Source organism: Tasmannia lanceolata, unplaced genomic scaffold (assembly GCF_043159265.1).
Source record: "Tasmannia lanceolata isolate RefF3 unplaced genomic scaffold, GAP_Taslan_0.1 ptg000003l, whole genome shotgun sequence".
Lineage (NCBI taxonomy): Eukaryota > Viridiplantae > Streptophyta > Magnoliopsida > Canellales > Winteraceae > Tasmannia > Tasmannia lanceolata.
Genome location: NW_027518680.1, coordinates 21,656,604 through 21,680,975, shown reverse-complemented (window position 1 = coordinate 21,680,975; position 24,372 = coordinate 21,656,604). Strand labels below are relative to the sequence as shown.

The 24,372-nt window shown below is 39.4% G+C and overlaps 1 protein-coding gene across 1 annotated transcript in view; it reads right to left on the bottom strand.

Annotated features, from left to right (window-relative positions):
- The window catches only part of LOC143853837 (protein LIKE COV 1-like), a 44,340-nt gene extending 22,177 nt beyond the window's left edge, over positions 1 to 22,163 (bottom strand). Inside the window, exons 1-3 of the mRNA XM_077363554.1 lie at positions 21,761 to 22,163; positions 12,590 to 12,642; positions 6,289 to 6,398 (exon numbers count right to left, since the gene is read on the bottom strand). Coding sequence (XP_077219669.1) covers positions 6,289 to 6,398; positions 12,590 to 12,642; positions 21,761 to 21,904 — 307 coding nt within the window. The 5' untranslated portion in view covers positions 21,905 to 22,163. The remainder of the gene's footprint in view (positions 1 to 6,288; positions 6,399 to 12,589; positions 12,643 to 21,760) is intronic.
- Between the last annotated feature and the right edge of the window lie 2,209 nt (positions 22,164 to 24,372).

Genomic DNA, 24,372 nt, shown 5'->3' with positions numbered 1-24,372 from the left:
CTTGTTCCTATCACAGAGAAAGTATGTCTTGGACTTGCTAAAAGAAACAGGCAATCTTGGAGTTAAACCAGCTTCTGCACCCATGGATCCTAATGTGAAACTCGTTCCAGAAGGAGAGTTGTTGGAGGATCCTGGCAGGTATCACAGGCTTGTCGGTAAACTTATATATCTCACGATTACTCGGCCAGATATTTCATATGCTGTTGGAGTTGTCAGTCAGTATATGAGCTCTCCACGTACTTCTCACTGGGCTGCGGTGATACAGATTCTCAAGTATTTGAAAGGGGCTCCAGGGAAGGGATTGATGTTCAAAAGACATGGCCATATGAAAGTTGAAGGCTTCTCTGATGCAGATTGGGTTGGATCCCCAGCAGATAGATGGTCCACTACTGGGTATTGTACATTTGTAGGTGGCAATCTTGTTTCATGGAAGAGTAAGAAGCAGGATGTTATAGCTAAGTCCAGTGCAGAGGCAGAATACAGGGCAATGGCACAGACAAGCACGGAACTTATTTGGCTACGTTCACGTCTTTCTGAAATTAGCTTCATTTCATCTTCTCCTTCGTAGCTTTATTGTCACAACAAAGCTACAATATACATTGCCAACAATCCAGTCTTCCATGAGCGCACCAAACATATTGAAGTGGATTGTCATTTTATCCGTCAAAGAATCCAGAAAAGAGAGATTTGAACTGTGTTTACTCTGTCAGGGGACCAATTAGCTGATATGTTTACAAAGTCCTTAAATAAGTCAAAATTGAGTGATATATGTAACAAGCTAGGAATGTATGATATCTACATTCCAGCTTGAGGGGGAGTGTTGAAATATATAACTTGCCTAAGGGCATTTAGGACTTTGTACATTCCTTTATGTTTTAGTATAAAGATATGAGTCAGGAGGAGATTAACCCTAACTCATTCATTTTTCTCTCTAAACTTTTTGTTAACATAATCTTTTCCCAGCAGCTTTATAACTTGGGTCACTGTCAGTTACAAATTGCACTACATTTTCTAGATTAACTTCTGCAACAATCCGATCAAAGATATTGAATAATTCATCGGCATTCTTCACTATGCCAGATGCATCAACGGATTCCAGGAATATTACTCCTTTAGGGAGTGCACCAAAAAGATGATTAGGGAACGTTGTTTGGTGTCTGTCCATCCATCAGCCATAATGCTACAACTAGTGGATCTCCATGACATCTAATCTCCTCCAAGTAGCTATTTACTTCATCCACTGTATTCTTTAGAATGGTCCCCCTTAAATCATGATAAGCAAGTGCCTTATAACCCGAACCCACGGCATTCACAACATCGAGCATAGGTTGCCAGAAAGGTGAATTGGCAACATTGAAAGGGAAGTTGGCATCATAGCAAAGCATGTCAACCGCCATATTTGGCTGATCTATGATTTCTTTGGTTGCCAAAGCACTTTTAATGCTTGGCTGGGCTCCGGGGGTTTTTCGTGGTGCAAAAAAAATCCTGATCCCCCTGCGATTCCCTTCTTCTTCCTCTTTGTACCACTTGGTTCTGCAACAACTTCCTTTCACTTTCGCCGAGTCATTGCTCTAGTGCCAATGTATTCTTCCTCCTCATCCTCATCCTCATCCTCTTCTTCCTCTGGTATGCCATAAAACCAGCCGCCTCTGCTCTGGATATGTTCTACCTAGTCCTTTCTTTTCTCCTTGAATCTAAGAGTTGCTTCATTTGGTATTTTACACTTTCAGACACTTTTTTGCATGCTGCTACCTCACCAGGAACAGCCTCTAGATGTTCTTTCAAGCGGGGTTTATACCTCCACCCGATATGACTTTTCCACAAAATATGCAACTTTATTTTTTTGACCTGAAACCAATGTTCCGTAAGCCCATGTCGGGTCATCCGATCTGGCGGGTGCCGAACCAATAGAGGATGCTCCTCCAAAAGGTCCCGAAGCACTCATTTTGTAATTTAAAATGAAGTAGAAGGGGAGAAATGATGTTTAAAATGAAATTGAAATGAAAAAGAAAGAAGTGGAAACAAATAAAGTTTTAACTTTCCTGGACTTGAAGCCTTTAGAGGAGAATCGAAGCCCTTGAACATTTTTTTGAAAATTGACATTAATTTTTATAGATCATACTTATAATTACATGAGAAAGGGACCAGAAGTCCCCCATGATTACAAGCATGAAAACATCAAAACAAACTCCAATGTCCAGAAAAGAAAACCTTAGCAAGGTCAAAAAATGTTATTTGTCCAAATTCCTGGTCATTCCTTAACAAAGCCAATATATAACTCCTTTGTGATCTCCGGTAGGGATCTTGAATACCTCTCCATCCTAGTACCAACCCAAACAATTCATTCTGCCTCATGTATCCCAATCTCCATCAACGTCTTCCAATTAGATTAGACAAAGCATACTATACCAAAGGGTTCCCCCTTCAGTATTGGCAAGCTAATAAGAGGCTCGAAAATAGTCAAGCAATTGCATCGTTTCATACACACATCTTGCTCATCTATTAACTCTAAACATGGAAGAAAATACATCCCAAGCAACGAAGAACAAGGTTTCTCAAGCCCACTCTGATGATCCTTTACTATCTTCCATTTAGAACTACTGTTCAAGAAAAATCGCTGAGACCTTGCCCTTAACAAATTCTACTCATCAAATGACGGGGAAAACTTATCGATAACATCAACCTTCCGAAAGAGGACTAACTCCAACCCCATTAGTACTAAAAGAGTCCTCAAAGTGAGATATCAAACAATTCTCACTTTTGTCTAGAGAAACTCCTTCAACGCAGAAAACTTTTAACCAGAGACTTCAATTTCCAAAAACGTCTAGACACTCTTCAAATTCCACCAAGGACTTTTCACTAAAAGACTGATAAAACCAGAAAAAAAAAAAGAGGACACAAAAGACCAACCCAAAAAGATATTTACAACAGCAAGAGGATGGAAAGCTTTCTAATTACTAGGGTCAGAAGACTCATCATTTTTCTGCCCCTGACTCTTGCTTTCTTCCTTTTCGCCTTTATCCTCTGTTGAATAGTCACCCATACCTGACCCGAAGACATCCCCTATTGCCAGAAAACTGGCCATCTCATCCACTACGCTAGCATCCTCACCAACCCGACAGGTCACCCATTCCTCCGGAAGAACTACCTTCACCCTTTCTTTCGTTCCTTGCTCACACACCCACCTCTACCTCATTTCCTCTCTTTCTTCTTCAAAGGCCTTTTGAAAGAACAGGAGCTTGTATTTTGGAACACAGGTTTTTTTTAAATCTCTCGATCCCGTTAAACTGAAAATTTTCTCTATATTTTTTCTAGCATCTGTCTTGAACTGCTTCCAGTCCTTCTTTAGGATTTCCATTTCTAACTCCTTTGGTGTTGGAGGCCCTTCATTAGGCCATTTCTCCTTGACTTTCGGTGGTTTTTTGCTTTCATCAGTTGGTTCCTCCCATTCGACCTTCCTTTTCTCTTTTCTATCTTCCCCATCACCTATTCTTGAAGAATTGAGGTTTTCCATTAGGCCTTGAATAGATAAATGAATTTTTTTCTTCTTCTTCTTCTTCTTCCCTGTTTTTAGACGACCCTAGAGCTTCTTTTTAAATAGTGATAGACCTTCTTTAATGGCCCGAAGCGTCAGTAGCTTGTGGTAATGATTATTTTTCTTGGGTTGAATGCCGCTTCTCGAGAATGAGCCGTCTCTTTTACGGCAACTCATCGAATTCCGTACCGAAGGGACACGTTTTCTCCATAAGTGACGCCTGCCCTTCTTGGCCCAATTAAATTTACCAATTAACTTATCGGGGCTCTCATTAGATTTCCTTGAGCCCTTCAAAAGTCCTGTAAATATATCATTTCCTTTCCATGAACGTGTCAAAGAGCCTCCAATTGAAAGCCATTTATACTGGCCATTACTGCACTCTGAGAATCGTTTTGGTTGGATTTTCCTTCTTTTCCTAGTTTTCTTTTTTGATTTGACATACGCAACCCTGATTCCTGCAATACGATCTCAGACCCCAGCTTGGTTCAAATTCAAAAAATTCGGACAACGGCTCCTTTTTCTCCCTCGTTCCTTTCCTCGGAAAAACTTTTCCTTTGCTCACGCAAGGTTGTGTTTCTCTTTGGCTATGACATGCTACTGCGCTTATCTTCCGCCTCTTGGAGAGCACTAGGGGATCCTTCTTTGTTGGCTAGGCATAGAATTTCACTACTTATCGTCCCTTCTTCTACCTCCTCAGTGTGTATCAAGAAGCTACTTGAACCTACTTTGAGGCGAAGAAAAGGAATCTGGTATTTCCATTCCGTGGATAAAACTTTGGCAAAGGCATAATTCATGCAATGATCATGGTTGCCCGTCAACTGGACTTCAATTACTTGCCCAAAGTGCTTCCCCAAACCCTCGATTGTTGATGAGGTTCATGCATGAAGTGGGATATCGTAGAATCTGATCCATCTAGCTTTCACAGAAAAGGTTATCATTGGATTACAAGGTTTCAATGAAGAGAGGAAGTCACCAAAGGCACCGATTCCTTGATGAAGGATCCGTTCAGCTAGGGATTCCGACTCAAAGCTAAAGAGGACTAATAATGGGCTAATATGGAAAGGTTTTGGTAATTGGGGCATGTGCCAAAGACTTTTGGCTCTTACCCATATCTCTTCCAGGCTCCATTTATTGTTAGGCATTGATCCCACCAAGCATCTTCTAAGGGCCAATGATCGCTCTTCAATCTGCTTTATTGGTATTCTAATCTCCGGCGGGCCTCTTCATGATCCGATCAAATGGGTAGAATCTTCAGAACCTCCTAATGGGTTCCTTCCTCGAGCTCCTTCCTTGCGCCACATCAAACACCTCCGACAAAGACTGCGACTCCCAAAATTCCTATACCCACAGCCTGGGCATTTCCAATCCGACTGGTGGGAGGCAGCGGTAGTCCTCCAGCTCCACTCCCCACATGATCCATTCCAGACGCTCTTCTAATATCTTCCTGACTGTTTCAAGGAAATGTTTTCCTTGCATTCTTATCTTCTGAGATCTTATAACGATAGGGATGAAGCAACTCAATAGAGCTTTTGCATACTAAACGAGAACCTAGCCCTAAGCACTGAGCCTCTCTGAAGAAGAAACCCATGTTCTGCGGATTCTCAGAAAGGCATTTGATATGCAAAGTTTCTTTTACCACTTCCGAATTGCAAGCCCTTGAACTTGAGTAATTTCTCAAAAACACAACGGCCGTTACAGGGGGCATTTCGGTAATTTTTGGGCGAGAAAAAAGTAAAAACTAGCCATTATTGAGGATTTCGGAATTTCGCCAGATTTCGTCAAATTTCGTCCGAAATTTCCGAAATGGAACGAAATCCGAAGCGAAACGAAATTTCTGCCATTTCGTTCCGGTTTCAGGCCGAAACCATTTCGGACGAAATGATATGAAATTTACAACAAAGGATTACAGTAACATTTTTGCATCATTACATTTAATGAATAAGCTTCTAGCACCTAACCTGTATATACTATATAATATAAAGCTTCATTTAGTCTGACTTGAAAAGGAGAGGAGAGAAATTTTAACTGATAGGTGTACATAATAAGAATCTCAGCCTTATTGAACCTAGGACCATAGAATTCCAACCCTATAATATAATATGCATGCAGGTATAAGTCAAACCCTATTCTAGAAACTGAGAATTAATTTGCATAATTAGTAGTAATAAAAATGAATATATCTTATTAGCTTGGTACATCTATATAGATTATAGCAGTATTTTTGCATCATAAAATTTAATGAATAAACTTCTAGCATCTAACCTGTAGATAATATAAAGCTTCATTTAGTCTGACTTGCAAAATTAGAGGAGAGAAAATTTTAATGGTTTTTTTTTTGTGTGTGTGTGTGGTGTGTGGTTGGGTTAATGTGGGTGGGTGGGTGTGTGAGAGAGGGAGAGGGGGGTGGCTGGGGTTATACAAGTGCATATGAATAAATTGCTATCATTTCGGCCCTTGAGACTTCAAAAACATTAATGGTAGCATGAGAAATAAGAAATAGAACTTCCAAAGCTGTGAAATCAAAAGAGTTAATGCTTATTTCTTCCAAGTATCAGCTTACAAAATACGCACCAATCGAAGAATTCGATCTAGAACAAACTCTCAAGATGCATTAGATCTTTCCATATAATTATCTCAGTCAGGTTACATGTTAAGAAGACAACGATCCAACTATATAAGGATGAGAAATGTCTACTGTGCACGCACGCATAAGGAGGTAGAGAGAGAGAGCTAAAAAAAGGGGATATGCGTACCGAAGATGTTGATTCCGAGTTGTGCGTAGATTGGGGAGAAGAATCCATCCACAAAATGAATAAACCACCAAGTGATATAGAAAGTGATAGCTATTGGGAACAGGATAACACTGCAAAGTACAAAACGATAAGCAATGGCAACAAATATCATAGCAAGCATCATTGGAAGAATTTAGTCACTCTAAACATAATAATTTGTCCCTTGTAAGAACAGTATGCCTTTCACAGTTTAGATAACTAATGTTGATCCACTCATGCAAAGAATAAAATGAATTCCAAAGAAGATGGTAAAACACACTATGATTTGACTGTCTGTCTCAACCCACGTAACAAGGGCATTAAAAAAAATCTGTTTCAGACGCACGTTTACAAGGCTATCCAAGAAAGCACTATAGTTATCTTTTTCAGGTTGATTGGTATTTTTATACGCTAACCACATAGTACCAACATATTTCTAGTTATCAAGACATAGTCACTAATATTATGTCTATATGAAGTCATACTTATAGAATAGTGTCATTCAATATTTTTATACGAAATATAACTTACAGACTCACAAGGATTCGGGCTTGGTCATGGGATCTAACACCTCATGTTTAAGTCTAGCATTGAGACTTGTGACCCTGTCCAAATTATAGCTTTAAACTCTTTGCATGAGTAAATTGCCTGTCCAATTGCAATTTACTTACGATCCCACGCATGTCTCGGAGTCTCAATAAATTCAATGACAAGCAACATGCAACGAACTTTGAACCCAAGGGTTACTAATTTCTATACAGTAATTCCCACTTCTCGAATTCCCATAGACAAAATATCATAGGTGGCTAAAATCCATCATTACATATCATGTTCATGCCTGGCATTGAGACATGTTTCCCTGTCCAAATTATATAGCTTTAAACTACTTGCATGAGTAAATTGCCTGTCCAATTGCAATTTACTTATGATCCCATGCATGTCTCGGAGTCTCAATAAATTCAATGAATCGCAACTACATGAATCCAAGGGTTTCTAATTTTCTATATAGTCATCCCCCCTTCTCGATTTCCCATAGACAAACTATCATATGTGGCTAAAATCCATCATGACATCTCATTCGCATAAGCATATTATTTACAGCTATTATATAAATATCATTTTCATCCTCGATTCAAACCCAGATAATCGGCCTGCCATAACTTAAACTTGGATAATAAGCTCAAATTAGAACATGAAGGGGCTTCCTGGCTAAATTATTACAGGATTTTTTTTTTACTGTTCAATTGCTATGGATTCTAAATCTGGCAATGGAACTGGAAACATCATCTTTTTTGGCGATAAACTTATGTTTGAATACTAGAAAAGATGTATTCAAAAAATGAAGCAATACTTAAGGCACGGACCGAGGAGGTCCCACAGAGACTTTTTTGTGATAACATCATTCCATTGACTATGACAAATTGAATGAATCCTAAAACAAAGCATAAACTACTTGTTCAATGTCAAGCAAACACCCAAGTTCAAAATAGAGTACCATTAAATAAACAACTTGTTCAAATACAATAAACCATCATTTCAAACTTCTACAATCACCTATCATATAATGTTAACTCCTCGTAGCTGTGGATTAAACATGCAAAATGATGTTCTAACTTCTAAGATGATATCGGAAAAAAGGTGGAAATAAAGGAGAAACAGAAAAAAATACAGGTCAGTATGCCACAATGCCTTTCTTTATCAATATAAAATAAAACACCTCGAGGTTAATGATCAGTATGCCACATTTAGAGGAAGGAAGCAGCTCGTCAATGCCTTAGCGGAGGTCAGCCTCAAGGCCAGAATCAGCGTTGAGAAAGAAATTGTTAAGTACTATTTCCGAAGAGTCTTTTTGCCAGCAGGAAGGTAAGGTTGTTGATTTAAAGTGATACACTCTTCCTCTCTATGTAAGTTAGGGCAGATCCGACAAAGCGCCGGGTATTGACAGATTCTTTTTTAGCTGCTTCCAAGAGTTACTTCTGGGAGACTAATGAAACCGACATTACAAAATTCTCTTTTAGCTTCATCCAAGAGTTCTGGGAGACTATTGAAACTGACATTATGTAGGTCTTAGAAGAATTCTTTTTTTTTCTTTTTTCTTTTTTTTGCTATTGGATTAGTGTCTTTCAACAACTCTTTCGGATATCAAAGACTTTCACCCTATTAGTCTTGTAGGTGGAATATATAAAATCATTTTTAAGGGTTTGTCATAAAGACATGAAAAGGTAATATCATGACCAACATCAATCTGGCTTCGTCAAAGGGAGGAGGATCCTCAATAGTGGTGAACAAAGAGATTGATTCCACCAAAGCCCGTGGCCAAAATGGAATATTGCTGAAGCTTGACCTCAAGAAAGCTCATGACAAAATTGAATGGCAGTTGATGCTCTGGACCCCTGAGAAAATGGGGACTCAGGATCAAATGGAAGAAATGGTGAAATGGATATCTTGGTGCATATCAACTGTCCATTTTTTCATTCTTTCCAACAGTGTCCAAGTCGATCACTTCTTCCCCTCAAGAGGTCATAGGCAGATTGACTTGTTATACCCCTCCTTTTCACCCTCATGTGGAAAACATTGGATATATCTCGTTAATGATAAAATTATCATGGTTAAAGCCTATGAATCTCAAACATCCAATCTCAATATCTTGTTGTCTTTCATTAAGGAAAACTCTGGCCTGAAAATTTATAGAACCAAATCCTTGGTCTGTGGTATCAATTAGCAAGAACCCTTGAGGAACCAAATCCTCCCTTACTACCCCCGATTGTGGATTGCATTAAGAAAACCCACAGGAATTTCCTCTAGAATGATGTCCCCTCCCTCGGGTAGGTCAACCAAATGAAATGGATGCAATTGTGGAAACCCACTTGGTTGGAGATTGGGAATCAAAAACTTGGGCCCAAAACTTTGCCCTTTTGGCTAAATGGTGGTGGCATCTGTTCCAATCAAAGGATGAGTGATGGGTCATGGTATTTTTTCTAAATACCAACTAGATGGCACTAACTTATGGCTTTTTTAGTGGAAGACAGGAGGTTGGAATATGAAAAACCTAGAAAATCGAATTTGTTGTTTTCTCCGAGTACATCTCTCATTTTGCAGGTAATGGGGGATACCCTCTTTCGGTTGTATAAGTGGTACAGTAACTCTCATTTTGCTTTATTGTATCCCAATTTTATTTGCCATGGTTGTTAACCCAATCGCCATGGTGATAAATTATATAAATAGATCCAAGAATTAAATATCAATATCACCAATCCTTCAGGTGATGGGAACCATCCTAGGGCCCATGTTTTAAATTTTAGCTGTTTTTTAAGTCCCTTAAGTTATAGGAGGGTTATCAGGGTCTTTTTCCACCAAAATCACTTGGTTTCTTTGAGTTGCGAGGGCTTTAAATGGGCCCCACATATGTATTATGGGAATTTTAAGTGGAGAGAGTTTTTAAGTCAATAGAGGGTATTTTAGTCCAAAAGTGCTAGGTTTTTGCTTAGGGTATTATTTTTATTTTTTTTTTTAAAAGAAGCAATTTGTTTAGGGTATTATAACTATTTAGCTCTCTACCTTTTCTGATATATGTAGCCTCAATGCACTTTTCTTTTAGCTACAATGATGAATGAATGATTCAACAAAGATTTTGAAAGCTTCTTCGCTTGTGTGATTGTGATGTCTACTCCTTGCCACGGTGTGATGCTTTTATCTTCCCTATGGTGTGATGCCTAGGAACCCCTTGGTGCAATGCATTGGGTTTTGGTTGCTGAAGTTCAAACCTTACTGTCTAACTCTTTCATGTTTGGTTTTTTTTACAAAAAAATAAAAAATAAAAAGAAGCCCAGAACCCAAAAATATTCTTTATCCTTGCCTAAAACCTCAAAACCCTAATTTTTTTCTTGTTTTACCAATCATATCTTAACATAAACCCGGTCCCTTAATCTTTCTCAAAACCCTTTATCTACACGTCTGCACCATTCTAAACTTACCCAAAACCTAGAAATATTTTCTTCAATTTAATCACAGATTTTAAGACCCAAAACCCTAACTTTTACCCATCATTTTCCCCTAACACTCATTCTATAGATCCATCATGCATCATATTTGATATGAAAGCGAAGTTTTAATCCTTCCTTTGATCGTCCTACATCAGATTTGGTATCAGAGCTAAATATTCAGACCCTTCATTCGATCGTCCTGCATCACCTGGAGTCTCTTCTAGAGCTCTAAAGGAGTTTCCGGACATGGATACAAGACTATGCTCTGTCCACTCTCCTGTTCAGGATGCCCAAGATGAGATTGTGTGCCCTCCTGTTCAGGATGCCCAAGATGAGATTGTGTGGTATCCCAACCAGATTGATATCTGTGTGGCATCTGCGTTACATAGACACTGGACACAAGTGTGAAGTGTCCAGGTGTCCAAGGTGTCTGACACTACAACCTCAAAAAATCCCAACATGAGGACAATTCTTTATGTACAAAAAACTAAAAAATAGAAAAAATTTAAAATGTGAATAGTGATTTCCTAATTATGATTTATGAATTATCAAACAATTTAAGCTTTTAATTCAATAATTTGACTATTTGAGTAATTTCTGAAATGAAAATCTAAACTAACTAGTGAGTAGTAATTACTAAATAAGAAATATTCTAAAGCAATTCAATTACTAAACTAAGACCATAGACCCTTTACTTAATTAAGCTAAAATAGAGTATATTAAAGGAAAGTATATGGAAGTATAGGAGACACTTTATGGAGGTGCATGATTTCATATCAAGTTTGGCTAAGTCTCTATTTTCTCACATATGTCGGGAAGGGAATGAGTTAGCTAACAATTTAGCAAACTTCGAGAGGACTTGTACTGATTTAAGATTATGGCATGAAGTGCCCTCTTTATAGCTGATTTTATTTTTGTGTGGTTGCATGTCTGCTCCCTGTTTCTTTTGTCTTGGCATTAGCCTTTGTTTTATATAATATTTACTTGTTTGAAAAATAATAAAATAAAACACCATTAGTCAGAAGAGAGTGAATGAATGCGCGCACACATCCTTACAGATACACAGATGCATATTGGATGAACCATTAAAATTTAATATTAGCTTTCAATGTTATTAGAACAGCTATTCTAGAACCATGTTTTGGGTGGTGTTTGTTATGAACTACAATATTGTTCCAAAAAGCTAAAGTTCGACTCTAACCTTGATATAACTTTAATCAATCTATCAAATTTGGTTAATGTAGCAAAAACTCATTTACTTTCCCATCATGACCAGATCTTATTTTCATAGTGAATTTTGATTCCCGCACATAAAAAACACAAATACATACGTGAACAATTTTTGTGCTTCTCCTAATGGTGCAATAAGAGTGGAAAAGCTGCAAGCAAATACGAAGTTTGCTTATCCTAAGAATATAAACTCCTAACAGAAATGCCACCTAATTAATAGAGCACATCATTCAAAATCGGAAATATATACTCTAGGTTGGTTTAACAAACCATAATCCCTTTGTGACGATAAAATCAAGATTAGAGCGAGGGAGAGCAAGACTTTCATGAGTAGTTTTGTTGGAGGCATCTTATTATTGAGGACTTTTTAAGGACCGGACATACACTTTCATAGGCATGCATCCCTTTTTTCTAGGTAAGGATCAAATGTTAGCCCAAATTATCCATAACAAGCCTGGGGATGTATGAAAACAAACATAAAGTTTTCATGATCATCACATGAGCAATGACACCATAACAGAAGTAGTGTAAGTGGCTACACTGTTCCCTCCTAACATAGAATGAAGACACAAAATCTTATACCACATTTATGGTCAGCGATAAATTGTATTATATACAAGGAAATGATATTTCAATCCCCCTGTGCCTGTCTTTACATAAAAAGTCAAACAGAAGGCAGTGGAAATGCTATCATTTTTAGGAAAAGAAAAGCAAGGGGGTGCAAATATCATTTCCCATAAATATACATGTATATTTGATGTACTGAAGACTTTATAACTAGATTGAATACAAATCTAAAAACCCAAAATAAGATAGAGAAAGTTTCAATCAGAATGGACCAAGATCATCAGGTGCAACATTTGGATGCAACAGACCTAATATCATAGATTTTTTCAAGAACAACTCCGACATAATCATGACTGCTTGAATATGAAAAGTCCATGGAAGGGAGATGGATAGGGGACAAAGATACACATGATTTTATTTTTTTAATGATACAAAGATACACATGATTAAATGATGAATATAACAATAGATGCAAAGGGCAATAACTAAAAGAAGCCTCTCACCATCCTGTCATAAACTTCTTCGAAGCCCAGCTTCGAACAACTTTGTAAAATGCCTACACGGTATAAACATAACAGAAGTACAAAATATGTCAAGGTTATTTAAAAGACAGCAAAAAGAGTATAAATAAAATATGTAGACAGTTGACAAGCATAAACATATAACCATTTAAAAAAAAGACAAGCATAAACTTTGCAAAATAAGAAAAGAATAGGATAGGGATTAGATGAAAAATGTATCATAATCCATTGAAGTACAAAGAGCTTATGATTAGCGTATTTATAGTTAAAAATTCTCATCCCCCGGAACTCTAGATTTGTTTATCATCTATGAGAGTTATCTCAAGGATAGATTGATACTTTAATGGCTCAAACATAAGTAGACAACAAAATAAATAAAAACACCAAATTTCTTTCAGGAGGGGGACAATTGTAGTTGATGAGAAGACTTTGAAATGACTTTGACACAAAACAAATCTATTATAATATGAGAAATGTGCATGAAAGTCCCATAAAAAATAAAAAGACTAAAACCATGCATGCTCCAACCCAGTTAATGCATGTCACATTCATCAGTTGTTAAGAGATGAGTTGCACGTTCAATAAAAAAAGACTAAACCATAAATGCTCCAAACCAGTTAGTGCATTTCACATGTATCAGTTGTTAAGAGACGAGTTGCATATTTATTATACTGGTTTTATTCTTCTATCTATCTCTTGTACCCAAAGTAATATTGTAACTTTGATATTTGTATGCAAAAGGTATAATCCATCTTTGAATATAAAAAAAAAGGAATACTCGATCTTCGTGTTCATCTTCTCTTTTTATTTTTCCTATTCCTTCCATCTTCCATACGTCTCCTATCCCTTAACCCTTCAATCTAATCCTTACGGATCCCTAATCCCACACAACCCAAACCTCACAAAAGTAGCATAAACCACACTTTCAGAACCCGAGCCTGGATCTACCAAAAACTGAGAAAAAAAACATCATTGTCAATGTTACCTACACACCAAGGGGCCAGCTGTCCCCAACTGTCTGGCACAGCAACCTCCCAAAAACCCAAAACGGGGTTGCACCCTTACAAAAAGTAGTAAAAATAAACACACAACTGAAAAATATTAAAACAGAAACGTAATGCTTACTACTTATTGTTGTAGAAGAGGTGGGGGAGGAGGGGGGGGGAGGGGGGAGATGATTTTGAAGAGCCCATTACACATAAAATGTAGATCCAATTTGAAATTTAAACAATCCCATCACAATATAGGAGGAGAAAAACGAAGATGTTTGTTAGGAAACCCGTTTGTTAGGTACCTAACCTATACGACAAAAGCTCCAGAGCTGATGGAACACATTAGGCTAGGCCCTTTAAACCTATCCCATACCGTCCCATCTAGTACCATACCAAGGCAAGCCCCCACTTAGAACCATAACATTCCACCAAGCTTCCACATTTGCCATCCTAGATCCCACCTAGTCCCATACCTAGGCAAGCCCCCAATTGGGACGATAACATTATGCTGAGCTTCCGCATCCACCGTTCTAGGCGGCCCACTCTATGGTCGATTTCACTCCGGCATTTTTTCTAGGCAGCCCTTTCCACATGTCGCCCCTTCCACGGTGACCCACTCTATGGTAACTGTTAAATGTACTGACGCCCAAGCAAGGGCATCTTGGTCTTTTCCATATACATATTAATATAATATGTGTATTGGGGAGAGAGCTTTTGAGAACGTATTCTCTCTCTCTCATTGATGTCTCTTTTTTCTCCCTCGATAATTTCTCTCTCTGTGTCTCTTACTCTCTCTCTCTCTCATACTTCTTCTCCCTCTTTCTGTCTCTCAACCATCATCATGTAGATCTCTAACATGGTATCAAAGCGATTGGTATGAAAGATCCACATCAACAATAAAGATCCTTATTCTTCTTCGTGCCTCCTTTTTTTCCAATTTTTCATTGGGTTTTTTATTTCAGCCCTAACCGGTTGGAGTTTCCAACCCAAACTTTAACCAAAAATCCCATACCCCATCCTCTTCATTTTCGCCCAATCATTTCCCCAAAAAATTTTATTTTTTTGTCGTATTCACAAAACCCTAGTTTTTTGTCCTATTCAAAAATCAGCACCTTCGGTTCTTTTTCTCCAAACCCTAAACCAATTCCTTCTTGTCTTTCTTTCTCGTTGGTGATTCCGATCCTTACATCCCCTTTACGCATGATCTAAATCATATCTTATCTCTTTATTATGAAACTTGTGGTTTGTGGTATTTAAGGCTCGCTCTGTTATCCATGATCTAAATCAGCACCATAGTTGTTGTTGGTGGTGGTTTGATGAGGTTAGATGGTTCATCTGTTGCTTATATTGTTGGTGGTTGTGTTGGCACAATTGTGGTGATTTACTTGTGGATGGTTGGCCACGTGTGTTGTAGCCTCTCTTTGGTCATTTTGTCGTGGGGGTGCTATGGTTATTATTGTTGGTGATCGCCTTCTTGTGTTTGTTGGCTGAAGTATTGTTGCCTCGTTGTGTCTGTTGTTAGGACTACTGTGGAATTGCAATAGGCTGTTGAGTGCCTTGTGGAGGTTTTCGATTTATTTATTTTTCGATGGTGATTGGAGTATACTTGTTGGTTGTTCTGTTTGTCGGCTGTTGTTATGGATCCTATGGAGCCCTCCGCTCAGCAACTTACGACTCTCAAGGTTGCTGAGGGTCATTCTTCGTCGTAAACTGCTCAGTCTAGCTATTCCCATGTTGAGCCTCCCCTTCAGATGACTTCAATAAAACTGGATGGCACAAATTACCCCCCGTGGAACATGGCAGTCTACACTTATCTACTTGGCCGTAGAAAAATCAGTTTTCTGGAGCGCTCTCCTCCGATACGTACTGACTCGACATATGATCAGTGGCATGAGGTGATGCCGTGGTTCGCTCTTTTTTATGGGGTTGTATAAAACCCCATATTGCTTCATCTATGATGTATCTGCAGTCTTCAAAGGAAATCTGGGAGCATGTGGCTACAATGTATTCAGGAGTGGATAATCTGACTCGTATCTGTGATCGTTTTTCAGATTGGTTTAGACTTGAGCGAGGAGACAAACCAGTAGGATCCCACTACAGTGATTACCTTGCACTCTGTCAGGAGCTTGACTTATTGTTGCCCTTAACTGTTGATCCTGAGGTTCTCAAAAAGCATCAGGAAGAGATGCGGGTAGTTCGATTTCTTGATTCTTTGGGCCCTGACTATCTCTAGATCCGTCAGCAGCTTGTCAGTTCTGGTTCGCTTCCCACACTCGCAGAGGCCTTCTCCCGTGTCCAGCGCATGCGGGTACCTCAGTCTGGTGAACCTCTAGTAGATGGATCTGCTCATGTTTCATATGGTGGGGGTGATCGTGGTCGTGGTGGTGGTCGCTTTGGGCGCGGCCGTGATGGTGGTTGGCGTGGTCGTAGTCGTGGTCGTAGCCGTGGTGGTGGTCGTGAGTCAAGCGGAGGCAGAGATGGCAGTGGCCGTGGTCGTGGGGGACGTCATTGCACTCACTGTCGATTGGATGGCCATACTGTTGATTATTGCTACGATTTACATCCTGAGCTTCGTCCATACAGGCCTGTGAATGCCTCTGCTGCTGCTTCTGATGGTATTTCTTCTTATGTGGCTCCATCTACATCTGAGTCCCTTGTGATCCCTCGTGCGGAATATGAGGAGCTTCTTCGTCTTCGGGACAAAGGAAAAGAGCCAGTAGCCACGTTTGCCCATAAAGATAGTCCCTCCTGTTTTCTATCTGGTTCTTCTTCTGGGACATGGCTCATTAATTCAGGAGCATCCCACCATATGACTGGTAATCCTACAATTCTTTCTTCTCTCCAACCTCTCCCTTCTATGGGTCCTCGTATTGTTACATTGGCAGATGGGACTACATCCCCTGTTTCTAGGATGGGTGCAGTCTCCATCTCGACAAGTCTTCAATTGTCTTCCGTTCTTTATGTTCCGTCCTTTCTTGTTAATTTGTTATCTGTTCGCCAATTAACAAAATCACTGAATTGTACTGTTTCTTTTTTTTCTTCTTATTGTGTTTTTCATGACATGAAGACTGGGACGAGGATTGGGGTGGGCCGTGAGATTGACGGTCTTTACTACCTTGACCAGGCCGGTGCTGGTGTAGCTCTTCGTTCCTCTGTGGATGCCTATCAATGACATTGTCGTCTTGGACATCCTCCTGCGAATACGCTTAGGAAATCTTCTTTTGTTTCGGAGCATGTTCCATCTTTTCATTGCGAGTTGTGTGATTTAGGGAAACACCATCGTGTGTCCTTCCCTTCTCGTCTTAGTAGTAGAGTGTCTCGTCCATTTGAACTTATTCATTCTTATGTTTGGGGTCCAGCTAGAACTACGTCATTAAATGGACACAAATATTTTATTGTCTTTGTTGATGATTATTCGAGAGCCACGTGGTCGTTTTTACTTAAAGATAGATCTCAAGTGTTTAATGCATTTCGTCACTTTTATTTTGAAGTAATCAACCAGTTTAAATGTTCTATTAATTGTTTACGTACTGATAATGCTAAGGAATATTTCTCTGTATCTAATGGCTTTCATGATTTTCTTTCCTCCCGTGGTATTATTCATCAGTCATCCTGTGCTCACACATCACAACAAAATGGTGTGGCTGAAAAAAAACTTCGTTATTTACTGGATATGACATGTACACTTATGTTTCAGATGAATGTCCCTAAAATTCATTGGGGTGATGCAGTCCTCACGGCATGCTTCCTAGGTAATCGTCTTCCTTCTTCAACTTTATCTGGGAACACGCCTTTTTCAGTATTGTATCCTCTCGGTGACCCATTTCCATTAGTGGCCCGTGTCTTTGGATGTACATGCTTTGTTCATAATATGTCCCCGAGACTTGACAAGTTGGAACCCAGAGCTGAAAAGTGCCTCTTCTTAGGTTACTTTCGTACCCAAAAAGGCTATAAATGTTATAGTCCTCGCCTTACGAAGACATATGTCTCTGCGGATGTCACATTCTTTGAGGACCAGCCTTATTTGTCTTCCACAGGCTCTCCATTACCTGCTGACATCACTAACCTGCATGTTCCTATTCTGATGGGTCCTCCCCTACCAGCCCCTGTGGCTATTCCTGATATGCCAACGGGTCCTCCTGTGGCTTCTAAGGGTTCTGAACTGCAAACTTATAGTCGGGGACCTCGCCAGGTTGTTCATTCTACGATTGAAGAAGCGCCATCTCCGCATACTGATCCTCTTCCGCAGTCGGATTGTCAGCCTTCAGGTACTTGTTCTCCACCGTCTGATTCACCAATTACATCCCGTACTAAATCTCGTAGTGTTGCTCATCCTATATTTAATTTTGTTTATTATGCTCATCTCTCACATTCCTTTCAGTCCTTTGTTTCTAGCATGTCTTCGATTAGTTTGCCTAAGTCTGTCACGGATGCCTTGAATCATCCAGGATGGAGGGCTGCTATGGATGCTGAGATGGGTGCCCTTCACTCAAATAAAACATGGCGGCTAGTTCCCCTTCCTCCTAGTGCACAGACTGTTGGGTGTCGCTGGGTATTTGCCATTATGTACCTTCCAGATGGGTCTATTGAGCGTCTCAAAGCCCGCCTTGTCGCTAAAGGATACACTCAAACGTTCGGTGTCGATTATCAAGAGACGTTTTCCCCAGTGGCTAAGATTTCATCGATTCGTGTATTGATCTCTCTAGCAGTAAATCGTAGTTGGCCTCTGTATCAACTTGATGTAAAAAATGCATTTCTTCACAGCGATCTGTCTGAAGAAGTTTATATGGAGCAACCTCCTAGGTATGTTGCTCGGGGGGAGATGTTCTCATCAGTATGCCGTCTTCAGAATGCGATTTATGGACTCAAGCAGTCGCCTAGGACTTGGTTTGGACTATTTAGTGTTGTGGTTTTGCGTTTTGGGTTGATCATTCTGTGTTCAGTTACAAATCTAGTTCTGGATATATCCTCCTAATAGTCTATGTTGATGACATTGTAATTACAGGAGATGACAAGTCTGGCATACACAATCTGAAGTCCTTCCTCCAAGGTGAATTTTCTACTAAAGATTTGGGTCAGCTCAAATATTTTCTTGGTATTGAGGTTGCTCACTCTCGTCGTGGTCTCTCATTGTCACAAAGGAAATATGTATTGGACATTTTAGAGGAGACAGGATCAATGGAGGTGAAACCTGCGGCTATCCCTATGGATCCAAATGTTAAACTTCTTCCTGATCAAGGAGAGTTGCTGAAAGATCCTGGTCGATATAGGAGATTGGTTGGGAAACTAATCTATTTGACTGTCACCCGTCCAGACATATCATTTGCAGTTGGTATGGTTAGTCGATTTATGAGTGCTCGACGTACCTCCCACTGGGCCGTTGTCATTCAGATCATCAAATATTTAAAGGGTACGCCAGGCAAGGGTCTGTGCTTCAGAAAATATGGACATGAAAAGGTAGAAGGATTCAGTGATGCAGATTGGGCAGGATCTCCTGATGACAGGAGATCAACGACAGGATATTGCACATTTGCCGGAGGTAATCTGGTGTCGTAGAGAAGTAAAAAGCAAGATGTTGTATCCAAGTCAAGTGCAGAAGCTGAGTATAGAGCTATGTCATATACGAGTGGGGAGCTAATACGGCTTCGCTCATTCTTATCAGAGATTGGGTTCGCATCGACATCTCCAGCGAAGTTGTATTGTGACAATAGAACGGCAATTCATATTGCAACGAATCCAGTGTTTCATAGACGAACCATGCATATTGAAGTTGATTGTCACTTCATTCGTCATCGAATTCAGAGTGGTGAGATTTGCACAGCGTTTACCGGATCCGCAGATCAACTTGCAGATATGTTTACCAAACCATTGGGATGTGCCAAATTGAAAGATTTTTATAACAAGCTTGGAATGTATGATATATACATTCCAGCTTGAGGGGGCGTGTTAAATGTACTGACGCCCAAGCAAGGGCATCTTGGTCTTTTCCATATACATATTAATATAATATGTGTATTGGGGAGAGAGAGCTTTTGAGAACGTATTCTCTCTCTCTCTCTCACTGACGTCTCTTTTTCTCCCTCCATAATCTCTCTCTCTCTCTCTCTCTCTCTCTCTCTCTCTCTCTCTCTCTCTCTCAACCATCATCATGTAGATCTCTAACACTAACTTCACTCTAGCAGCCCATTCTACCCAAGGTAATTATTGAACCCACCAACGAGGGTAATCAGCCACAAAGCAACGCATGTAAGTTTCAAGGCAACGATTTACTCGTTCGGTCAGTCCATTCATTTGTGGGTGATATGCTGAGCTCATGCAAAATTGGGTTTCCTGAAGGCATATTCGTGCCAAACAATACCAAGGAATATCCTATCCTGGTCACTGACAATCGCTTTGAGCATCCCAGGGAGCTTTTCAATGTGTTGGATGTAAAGTTGAGCAACCCTGGCAGCGATATAAGGATGTGATAATAGAATGAAATGACTATATTTAGATAGAATCGACAATTACCATAATCAAGTTCTTCCCTTGTGAAGATGGTAGTCCTTCAACAAAATCCATACTAACCTCTGACCAAACCAATTCAGGGATTGGTAACGGTAGAAGCAACCTTGAAGGAACAAACCTTTCTTTCTTGCTCTTTTGGCAAACTTCACATTCGGCAACATACTGTTGCACCACTTTCTTCATTATGGGTTAAAAAAATGCTAGAGCCAACTGTTTAAACGTGCTAAGTCCTCAAGAATTGTTGGCCTCGGGAGTGTTGTGAAAGTCGTGTAAGAGTTGTTGCACCATTGCTGATTCTTTTGGAACCATCATCCTACCTATGTAACGTAGATAGGACCCATTCCATGAATAATTGGACAATGAGGATGGATCTGTCTGCAACTGTCATATAAGCTCCTTAGGGCCATCATGTAAATTCCATTCTACGATCAAGCCACTAATTATAAAGGTTTTGGGTATCAACATAGCAACAAATTGAGTGTCTTCAAACTGGTGAGACAAGCCATCTACAGCAAGGTTTCTCTTTCCCCTTCGAAACACAATCTCATAGTCATAGCCCATCATCTTAGCTGCCCATTTTTTGCTGACCAAAAGATCCTATGTGTTGTTCAAGCATCTCCCATTCATATCTAGAAAGAGATACACAACGTTCGTCGAGAGCCTTGCTAAAGAATGCTATCGACCTTTGGTTTTGCATTAACACAGCCCCCAACCCTGTCCATAATCCCACACAAGCTTGAGGTAATAGCCTGTTAAGCCGAGAAAACCTTGGTGCCCCTTGATCTATGCAGGTTTGGGCCAATCAATCATGACGTGTATCTTGGTCGAACTAGAGCTTGAGAGGTGATAACAGCGGAAAGTCGCTTGGAGAATGGCTTCCTCAATGCCGTGAACTTCTGTTTCGAGCTGATCTACCTCCTGCTCCATTTTTCTCGTTGTTTTAAGTACTCTTGGCATTCCGTAGCCTGGTATGCCAGAAGTTGCATACCTAACTAATACCCCAAAAGCTCCAGAGCTGACGGGACACATTAGCCCAGGCCCTTTAAACCTGTCTCGTACCAGGCTGGCTCCCACTTAGTCCCATACCTACGCAGGCTCCCACTTAGACCCATTCCTAGGCAGGCCCTCACTTAGGACCGTAACACCATCAAAACAACCAAAATCCAAACAACAAAGAATCCATTACAGACCAATTGAAGTGAATTAGGTTTCGAGCAAAAGAAACCCTTTGCAGCACGAAAATCGAACAAACAAATTCTTCAAACAATAACCCAATAAAGAAAAGAGTGTTTTCTTAGAAAAGAAAACCCTTAAAAATTAATCGAAACTAACAAAAAGAGACACAGAAATCGAACAAAGTCATTGGTTTTATAGTCCACTAAAACTCATATATTGGGTTCTGAAAAAAATAACCCTAGAAAACAAAATAGGAAAAGAATTCCCCATCATAAACGGCAACAGTCATCTAAAACTTTCCCATCATAAACGGCAACAGTCCACAAATGGGTATTGAAGAAATCGATCGAATCAATGAAAAGAGTTGTATGAAAACCCATCAGAATAGTTTCTGTAACAAAATGAACCCAATAAACAAACAAAAGAAGGGAATAAAAAACAAAGACAGAAACAGAATAAAGTTGGATGCGTAGCTGACCTCTCTACCAGAGTGATGTGAAGAAGAAGAGGAAGAAGAAGAAGCTTTAGATTGGGCATCTTCGATAGAGTCTCCAACTGGTATGAGAAGTTCTCGATCTCTTTCTCTGCTTCCCATTGGAATAACCGATTTGTCATCACCCATCAGCGGATTTTCCAGAAATCAAAGAGACTGTTTTTCATTGTAAAGATACGTGCAACATGTGATCACTGAAAGGAATCAAATACAGAAATGAAACCGTTTTCTTTCTTTGGATAAGTTATTGGGAGGCAGAAATTATCCTCTCTAATCATGTGCATGCACCGTGCTTCAGTGTATAATCATGTGCATGCACCGTGCTTCAGTGCACGTGCCCTGTCTCTACACTTAAATTGCGTCTATTAACCATTTCTACTTTCTAATCTTCAATATGCCCACTGACCCAGATGTTCTTCCTACTTGCCTTGTCTCTGCACTCAAATTGGGTCTATAAACCATTTCTACTTTCTAATCTTCAATATGCCTAATGGGATGGTCTTTCTATTGGGATGGTCTTTCAAAAACTAATTTGCATGTGGATAGACTATACACCAAAACTTGGTATATAAATCATGGGATTTGCTAGGGATCATGGGAGGAGGCATTTTGCAGATGGTCTAGCTGTCGCATAAAGAGCCTCTATGGCTGGTCTGACATGCGACAGACTATCTGCGCAATGCCTTCTGCATGGTCCTTAGAAAATCCCACAATTCATTGTAATAGTCTAATTTTGACCATCCAATTGGGGCACATCGATAGGTGGGTTTTTATCTTGGAAATTGCATGGATCAATGTCGTAACTGGTAGACTTTTTTTTGTGTCGCTGTTGAGCAACCCCTATAAGAAAATTATCTATTTAAGAGGGCTGCTAGCAGAACTGGTTATAGTTTGAAAAAAAAAAGATGAAACCCTAGGTTGTGACAAACGCACGAGAAGACCAAATCATCGGTCAATTCTGTAAAAAAAATATGTGAAAATGACCAAATCATCAGTCAATTCTCCTTTAGTCTTTATTTTCCAGATGAAATCCTGTTTTGGAAGTGTTTTCCTTTATCTAATTATGAATAAGATACATCGCTCGACCAAGTAGCTAGTTTAGGTATTGGTGGGCCTGTAGCGTAGACTTGTATACACTAAGATTCGGTGAATGTTAATATCGAGAGACATGAACCGGAGAAGAAATATCTTTGTATATGTAATACTAGAATCAATCAGGAATTTGATAGGGTCCATTCCAAAAGGCATTTAACGGAACATCTCCTCATGAAGCAGAATAGTGTGAGCGGAAGAAAGAACTTGCAAAACTCAAAAACTCAAATAGAAGTTTCCCACTTTTGATATATGGCTGTCACAAAATCATAACACAAAAAGAAGAATAGGAAGGCTCACAAAACCATAACACAAAAAGAAGAATAGGCCTATTTTTTCACAAACGTGAAATTCAAGTTTATTAAAATCCAAACGTCAAAAGCAGTACCCTCTCACGATTTCTTTTCTTCCCTTTATACATAGTATGAAACCCAATTAAAAAGAATCCTAAGTACTTTAAAATAGAAAGTCTTACAACAATCAAATTTCCTAACAAGCTTATCTAAATAAAGAAAACAAGAGAAACTAACTAAGGTAAGTAATCTTCTAAATAAGAAGGTTTTTTTTTATAACCCTTTTCTGCTTGTTTTTAGGATCGGAATTCTCCTAATCAAAATATGTCAGTTATCTAATATAATCTCTAAGAGATTTCAGTCTCCTAATAAGTCTTCAAGCCTTGATTTTCGGAGTGACAATCTCCACATTAGACTCCCCGGGTTAGGAGAAAATCCGTCCCCGGATGTGAATTTTCAAAGAGTGCACGTTCTTACTAATTTTCGTCGGCATCAGTTTTCCACAATTCAGAAAAACTCGTCCTCAAATTTTGAAGTATCGAAGAACGATAATCATATGAAGATCTAGTGCATCAAACTTTTCTACATATCTCTAAGACAAAAAGATAATCTTTCTTGATGTTGAACCAGATTGAATTCATAAGCATCTATTGTATCTAATAAAAATGGATCAACAAAAACGGATGAAGAAATCAAATTTGTATTCCGCCATTAACTCTCCACTTCGATTTTCATGCCGTCGGATCCAAGTTCTTTGCTTCTCCGTTCATGGTTTCGTAGCACACAACAGCCATCTCTTGTGTCACCACATCCTCACAACTATCAATAATAACATTATTCATAGTATGCCGAGTAACCAATGCCTCGTCATGATCATCCCAAGTGATCTCGTCACTCTCATCATCGTTGTAGTCATCAAAACGCAGTTGTTCATCTAGAACCTTTGATTCTACCAACTCTTCAAACTCTTCGACCGAATCTAGATGTGGTTGTTCATCTAGAATCTTCGATTCAACCAACTCATCAAATTCCTCGTTGGTTTCATTAAGACCCATCCGATCTTGAACTTCCCTTTCACCCGGCTCTCCCCACGGAGCACAATGATCAAAAGGGTTAAAATCTTTCGAGAATGGACTATTTTTATAGCCTCTCCGAATTTTGAGATGCGATACGCGTTTCGTAAGTTGATGAATTTGCCTCCTTAAATCTTCA